This window comes from Chaetura pelagica, unplaced genomic scaffold (assembly GCF_000747805.2).
Source record: "Chaetura pelagica isolate M959 unplaced genomic scaffold, ChaPel_1.0 scaffold360, whole genome shotgun sequence".
Lineage (NCBI taxonomy): Eukaryota > Metazoa > Chordata > Aves > Apodiformes > Apodidae > Chaetura > Chaetura pelagica.
In genome coordinates, this window is record NW_009951950.1 from 3,276,273 (window position 1) to 3,284,190 (window position 7,918).

General features: G+C 44.1%; 1 protein-coding gene across 1 annotated transcript; it reads left to right on the top strand.

Moving 5' to 3' along the window:
* The first annotated feature begins 4,034 nt into the window (after window positions 1–4,034).
* Window positions 4,035–7,397, top strand: LOC104389280 (trefoil factor 1-like). The gene is made up of 4 exons (XM_009998252.1): window positions 4,035–4,116; window positions 5,084–5,230; window positions 6,776–6,925; window positions 7,390–7,397. The coding sequence occupies exons 1-4, from the start codon at window positions 4,035–4,037 to the stop codon at window positions 7,395–7,397; spliced, it is 387 nt and encodes a 128-aa protein (XP_009996554.1).
* The last annotated feature ends 521 nt before the right edge of the window (window positions 7,398–7,918 follow it).

Below are 7,918 nucleotides of genomic sequence, written 5' to 3' on the forward strand. Positions count from 1 at the left end.
TATTGAATTTTAAGCTTCAAAAATATGGGGAATTCCTGTGTGGGATACAGAATAACCTCTGCTAGAGAAGCCAAATGTAAATCTGAGACCATGATGCTTATTCTAGGCACTGAGCTGCAAATGTTACTGGGAACCTTTTCCTGGTGATTTTACTTCTGTTCAAATGCAAGATCTGCACAATCCCAACAACCTTTCTGGCCTCTTGAAATTCCCATTCCCGTATCTGTTTGGCACAGAAATAAAAGAGTACAGGCTCAGAACAGGAAGAAACACTAGCAATTGCAACGTCACTTACAGTTTGTATCACAAGATTTTCAGCCTCCAGGTAACTAATTTACACCAGGCTTTGGAGAAGACTGGAATGATTTCTGCCATCAGCCCAGGATCCCTGCTGCATGCAAAACCTGCAGCTCCAAATCCATCCCTCCACTTAATTTAACATTTTCTTGGTGTTAACAAGAGCAACAAGGAATCTCATTGCAATACCGTGCCTTGCAAGGACAAGTGGCCCTTGGGAACATGCCTATTGAAAACACAAGGATCTGCAGTGCAGTAGCTGGAAGAGACCCACATTCCTAATTCCACCGCACCTCATCCAGACCTGCACACTGAGATACACCTGCCCACAGGGCTGTAAAGGGCAGGGTCAAGTCAGCCCCCAGTGCTGCTCTCAGCCTCTGTGGGCTCAGCACAGAGACCCATGTTGAGATATGTCCCCCTGCCTCTGAGGGGTGAGCATGGAAACCTCCATACTCAAACCACCCATATAAACCTTCAAGGCAGAGGAGCCCCACAGCAAGGTCCTATGGGCCCCATGGAAGCACATTCTGAAAAATACACCCTTTAAACATCATGGTCTTACAGGCCATACAGTGAGGGAGAGTCAGCACCTGCCCTGCCTGTACCCCACACCACCCTGTGGGCACCTGCAGATGGGATGGAGGAAGGGAGATACAGCTGGGCACCAGTGGCTGTGGGAACAAGGCAAATGGCCTAATGATAAGGAAGGTGAGTATTGCTCACTTCTATGGTTTCTAGAAACACATAGAAACCAGTGTTGCTGTGAATGAGTGGCATGCAGTGAAGCTCATCTAAGTGGTGCTATCCCTGTGCCTGAGTCTCTCCTCCTGCTTAACACCCCTCACACAGATGGAAGGAGCAAAGTTGCTGAATACTCTCCCCTTTGTTTTTATCTGTTTGGTGGTTTGTTATTTTTTTTGTCTTGTTGGGGTTTTTTCTCTCTCCTTTATGATGATGTATTTTAGGGAGCACTCAAAACTTGGGATTTATTTTGTGGGCTCACATGGAGTGGTGTTGGCCCAAGGACCAATTTTTCAGGTCATCACTCATACTAGCAGTTACCACAGAAGCAAATTCCCTTTAGGAAAATACACTCCCCATGTTTAAGCTGCACTGTTTGTTGATTGTTTTTCGAGTGAAAAAAGAAAAAAAAAGTATCTAAATCCTTTAAAAGTTCTGCAAGATCAGAAAAAAAAGTTGCAGCCTGTGACTGAATGTGAGCAAGGAGGTCCATACCAGCCATGGTGATTTCTCATTTTCTTGCTGGGAAGGAAGTGAGAAGGCCACAGTTCAGCTAAAAGCCCTGTAGGACCAGAGAAGGGTCATGGGGGAGGACGCGGATGCTGGAGAGGAAGGAATAGCCTTCCAAGCCCCTTCTGGCCATGGGCACTTGCAGAGTCTGGGTACCCTAAAGGGCTACTAAAAGGTCTAGGTAGATGCCAGCCTCAGGAAAAAAAATACTTGTACAGGGAAACCCCAGATAATTTGAAAGGCTTTGCTATATAAACATAATAAAGATCTTAAAGTAATCTGCTGGCAGCAAGAAAGAAGCTTATTTCTTTTCAGCATGTTTGTCTTAAGATGCCAATCAAACGCTCTTTCCGCAGCAAAAACTCAGGGGTAGATTTGCCTTTGTGCATGAAGTTGGAATCGGGCCCAAGAGGTGACAGCCAACAGATAAGGACTTAATTAATGTCCAGTAAGAAGCAGGAGGGACGAATGTTATCAGCAGTTTCACCTGACTCACGTGATGGAACGATAATCTATTGGGAACTCCATGGAAGCCTGAAAGCAGCTCATTCCCCCTCTTGGGATGGTAGTTTTCCTCTCATGCATGGCCAACATTTTAGCTGAACTCACCCCCTGCATCATGAGAAGCTGATGGGAAGATGATGAATGACTTCGCTGGACCAGGCACCCCCATGGGCATTTGGGAGCAATGTTGACTTTGCACATAAGGAGCAAACTGGATTTTTATGTCTGACATTTTCTTCCAGTGATGGAGGTGAAAGATGAGATATGAACTGCTGAGTGCTGGAACACAGGCCTCTTCTACCTGCAGCTTAGTATCTTGTGAAATGAGGGATACACAAATTGTCTGGTTTAGGAATCCTGACTTTCCATGACAAGTGTCATAAATTTATAAAATAGGGATGGGCATAAATAAAGTCCATAAAACATTAAATAAGTTAGACAGCAGGAAAATTAGCTCTATTTTTTCTCTTGTAGACCAAAATCCTCCCCACAGGATTCAAAATACTTTTTAACAAATAAATTAGCTTCGAAACACAACTAGAGAAAGTAAAAGTTCTCACTTTGAACTTTGTCAAGGAAAGAGGGACATAACAAACTTGTATATAATAATCAAAGCCATTAAGACACAATTCTGTCAAAGATAAAAAAATGCACTGTATGTCTTTTTTGGCAATGAACAGTAAGAACTCCCTGGTGGATTGCCCATGGGCAAAGGGACTCTGCAGATCACCATGAGGGCTGAAGCTGGGCCTGCCCGAGCTGCAGGTCCTTCCTTTGAGGGACATACAGAGATGGTCTCACCACCCCACTGCTTGTCTTCTCCTCCCTGGTGCTGCCATTCTTCTATTCAAGTGTGGGAAGTAGCAAAAATTTAGGAAATGTTACAGTAAATAGTAGAAAAATGTCCAAAAGGGAGAGTAAAGCTTGACCAAGCTGTCCGAGTCCCAGGGTCTGCTGTTGTGAAGCAACCAAAATGCTGCCTTAGAGGCCATCTTTGAAACCAAGAGAAAAGCAATTGGGAAATTAATAGGTCAAATGTGGTGCTTCAGAAGTTTGGTTTTGGCAAATGATGTGCCCCTGGTGTTGCAAAGCCATATGCCACTCTGGAAACAGAACCCACAGGCTGCAAGGGGGTCTGCTCCAGGAGTCTGTCCTTCTTCCTTGTGCAGAACAGCAACTCCAAAGTATTTGCTGGGGCATTGGGTCTGACCCCTAGGTGAGCACAGTACCTGTGGGCCAGGAGATCATATATAAACTCCTTTCTTGTCTTGAAACTCTTTATGCTGTTGCCCCTCTTGGGATTCTTTGGCATTGTGTTGCATTTTCTTTTCCTGATCTCACCTTTGTTTCCTATTCCAAACTCGAGCAAATTGCCTCGTGTGTAGAAAGGAGCAGCAACCTCAGCCAAGCTCAGTATTTCACAGTCACACCTTCCACTTTCTGTGTTTTTGTATTTCTTCAGGTGCACAGTTTGCCCTAGGGTCTCCTAAAGCTTGCAGGTGTCACACCTCCAGCCCTCCTGCCTTACCCATATCAAAGTAAGCATAACCAAAACCTTAAGGCCAGAGAAAAACTGAGTCAGAAAAAGTTACACTTGCATAGGAACACATATACATATTTTTCAGTAGTCGTAACCATTTCAAGCTGCCCAGAGGTCTGAAATACTCTAATGGCAATGAAATCATCAAGGGCTGCCAACAGCATCCATTTATTAGATTATGGGATGATGTAATAGATGTGTATCTGTAAGTACGTAATAGATATGTGATCAATAGCTCACGGGAGCATAGAAATTTATCTCAGGGATATCAAAATATGCATGGCAACATTTCCTAATTAAACAAAAGAAAACCCAACCTCTGGGTGAAGCATCAGATGGAACAATGTTATCAGACCTCACCATGCAAACAGGAGGAGAGTATAAAATGAGCTGTTCCCAGGGAGAGCAGCACGTCTTCTCCACCCACCTTTCAAGAGCAATGGATCTCAAAGCGATCTCTGTGCTCTCCATCATCCTTGTCATAGCCCTCAGCACACTGGCAGAGGGAAAGGCACCACCATGTAAGTACATTCATCTGCTGTTGCCTTCACAGGTATGTATGCAAGCCTGATCCTACCGAGTGTAACTGCAGCAAGAACTTGTCTTCAGTTGACTTATCAAACAGCGAACATCTTGCTCTGGTACTATTACCAAAGTTGGAATCTACTTTTTAATTTTTTTTTGAGAAATCTATGCATAACCAGGAACCTGCTACAAAGGCAGAGGGACAGACATGCCCAGGAGCTCATTAGGACAGGACCAGTATTGGAACAGGAGAAAGCTGTGTCTAAATAGTCTTCTGAAATTTATTTTACCCTACTTTACCATGTGAATACTCAATTTAAATGAGTCTTTCTGCCTCCTCAGTAAAAGACAGGCCATTCATACAACTTAAGAAGTGGAAGGCAAGTAAGTGAATGACAGGCTCCTTGGGACACCTACAGAATTTCTTGATTGCAGATGACTGTGCTGTAGACTTTAAGTGTTGAAAGTACAGCTGCAACTATTTGTACGAAATCCTATGTTTATATAATCACCTAATGAGAATGCAAAGATTTTGTATCTTCACACCTGTTTGAATACCCACTGCGCCCTTAGCTCTTTCTTTCTTCACATGAGATGTGCAAAGCTACAACGATTTACTAGGTAAATTTACTAGATTTACATTTGAAGGTATGGGGTCTTACCATTTGATGTCGTTTATTAGAAGTCCACAGGCCCCACTGTGCTGGGCTGGATGGGCTGCAGGTGAGGCCACAGATTCTCAGAAGTGTGTGGTACAAACCCTCACTGATATCGGTGGGAGTTCAATAGCAGCTTCTTAACCACACAGGTTCTGGTCTTAGGAAGCCACGGAAAAGGTACCTTTGCAAAGAAGGGTAGAGTCTAGGGACAGATCATTGTTCCCAGTGGACATCTGATAAAAGCACCTCTGCCAACGAGCATGCAAACCAGCACCCAGTAACTTCCTACTTCTGTCCTGAACAGCAAGATGCCAGTGCAAAATGGCCCCCAGGGAGCGGAGGAACTGCGGGTACCCAGGAATCTCAGCAGTGGAGTGCAAGAAAGTTGGGTGCTGCTTCAACGCTTCAGTCCCCGGCGTTCCCTGGTGCTTTGCCCCTAAGCCAAAGAAAGGTAAATGTCTCTGCCAGAAACACTGATCTACCTAGTGTTTAATTATGCAGAAAAGTGCACAAATGGGGAGCAGCACTGTTTTTCTTCTTAGGCCAGCAAAGTGGGCACAAATCTCTATTAGAAGACCACTCACAGTAAAACAGAAAGTCAGACCTTGCTTACCCTTCAGCCTTTTGTCTCGTCCTTCTCACACAATTTATTTCCTCTTCCTTCAAGCTTCTAGTTATCAAATAATCTGTGCTGATTATTTAAAAACTTTTCACTGCCATTTGTGGTCTTGTTCATCAGTAGAGCAAGGGATTAGCAGCACTCATTTAAACACGTTTTCCACGTGGCTGATGAGAACTTTTGCTCCGCATGTCTAAGGCCCTGTGTAGTTAGTTGTTTGACACCTGTACAAAGGACCACAGGCACCATCTAATTTCTGTGCTTTTTTTCTCTTTTCTCCAGCATGTTTTGATAACTGCTACTTCATTCCTTTCCTGCCCATTTCCAGCATAATTCCACTTGTGGTTCTTTTTTTCTCTCCCATTTTTACTCCTAGTCTTTCACTCAGTAAAATGTCCAAAATATCCCAGGAGAAATCCTCTTCTCCATTTGATTTTTCCTTCTAAAACTACTAAGGTCCTGCTTCCATTTTTTGCGTTTATTTTCTCAGAGAAGGTAAGAGATGCTCTCCAAGTCCTTCATGGACTGGGAGTATATTTACATAACTGCTGAATGTTAAACTATATTTGCTGAGGTGTCTGCATGACCCCTTCTTAGGAAAACCTCAGGGCAATCTCAGTATTGTGCAGGTGAAAGGAAAGGAAGTGAGGGTGCAAAGGCAATGTTACCCAATATAAGAACTAGATATGAATCAAGATTAGTGAACAGGGCTCAGAATTGTTGGAGGAAAAAAATTACTTTGCTTTTGAACACTGTTTTCATTTCATTAAAGTCTTAAAAAACAAATGCCAACACCTTGCAGTGTCATTTTCACAGAACTGCTGTTCAGAGAAGATCTGGTTGATGAAAGGAAAACTGATTACTTTTTATTTTACTTTATATTGCCTGGATGAGCTGTGATTTCTTCCTGGATCACCTACCCCTTCCTGTAGCTCAAGTTGGCATGCAGAGGGGGCAGGGTTTTCATCTCTTTCCATTAGCCAGAGTGCCCTGGGGTTAGTACTGGATCAGGTCATGAACATACCCTGGTGTCTGTGGTGCCATTACTGGAGACATATGGCTTTTCATCCCACAGCTGAGGAAAGGTAAAGCTGGGTCACTGCCTACCAGACACTTCTAGGCATGAACGTTGCCCCCTCTGGCCCCTGGGACACTGCAGCAATTCTTCACCCCTTTTTATTTAGTTTTACCTATCAGGCATGGTAAGGATTTGGGTGAACCTGCTGCCTGAAACTGCTATGTATAAAGTCATTGTGGCTGTCACATCTGCTCACTGACCTCACTCTTCTAATTTGTGAATTGTGCTGCCAGGTAAACAAAGCATAAAGTAACATGGCCTTCTGCCCTCCTTCCTTCCTTTGTTTTTGCTTTATGCAGTGAAGAAAGTGTGTCCCAACGACCCTTACTCTAGGATAAACTGCGGCTTCCCTGGCATCACAGCTAAGGAGTGTGAGAGGAAAGGTTGCTGCTTCAGGCCACGTCCTGCTGGGGTCCCCTGGTGCTTCTACCGGCGCGTGGTGGAGGAAGGTAAGGTCCTGCATGAAGCATCATCCCCCTGTGGACACACCATGGCCCCTGGCCTGTGCTCAGTGTGCTCTGCCAGACCAGCATGGGGAGAGACCATGCTTGAAGGAGGTAGAGGACAGGGTCTCCCCCTTGCCTGGTGCAGAGCTTCCTCAACCAGGGCATCAACAAGGGGAAGGTGGCTAAATCCTCAAAAGATCAGCTTTGTGCACAGAAGGGTGGGTGTTGCTAACCCCATCAATTCCAACCCACCCCACAGAGTACTTTGTCCTGGAAAGGATTCACCATAATTGAGTTTTACCAATCTGAATTAGAGTTAGGAGATATGTATATGGATGGAAGAAGAGAGCAATTGCTAAAAAAATTGCCTTTTTGATGTCTTGCATCTAGCAAGACCAGCATCCTGTGTAAAACGATTTGTGGAAAATACATATCCCTTATCCTGCTTCTCCTCTTTCTCTTCCCAGCTTGTTAAAGGAGAAACTGCCATTAAGAACCTTGCGATCTTTGAAACTACTCCAATGGGAAACAACAGGCAGAAGTCCCAACTCAGACTTCAGAGTTTGCAACAGCTACGATTTCTAGGTCATTTTTACCTTGGATCAACTCCTTTCTCATGAAAAGTTACTTGCAGCTTTTACTCTTTTCAGTAGGCTAGTACTGTGCAGTTTTTCATTGTAATAAAAGAACTGAGACACAATTCATGAGGTCTCTGCTATCTTTATTTTAAAGTTATCTGTTTCCCAGGAAATTTGGCATCTTAGCAACTGAACAAGGAGAGATTAGCAACTAACACTTCCGAAACAAACGTGGCTCTTTGTGCTAGTCATGCTGCGCACTTGGCAAGAGATTGTTTGCATTTGTGAGCTGATAAGCTGCTTCACGTGGGTCACTCACCATTCTGAATACTGAAAATAGTCAGTGTTTCCCTTTATATAGCTGTGGGTTTGGGCTTTCATTTTTTACGCCTTGAGATACAGGGAAAGGTACCCTTGT

What these genes read in the sequence shown, in the direction of transcription:
- LOC104389280 (XM_009998252.1), top strand. Translation starts at nt 4,035, where the DNA reads ATGGATCTCAAAGCGATCTCTGTGCTCTCCATCATCCTTGTCATAGCC. An exon ending in AGAGGGAAAGGCACCACCAT is followed by an intron (nt 4,117 to 5,083) that starts GTAAGTACATTC and finishes TGTCCTGAACAG; the next exon opens with CAAGATGCCAGTGCAAAATG. An exon ending in TGCCCCTAAGCCAAAGAAAG is followed by an intron (nt 5,231 to 6,775) that starts GTAAATGTCTCT and finishes TGCTTTATGCAG; the next exon opens with TGAAGAAAGTGTGTCCCAAC.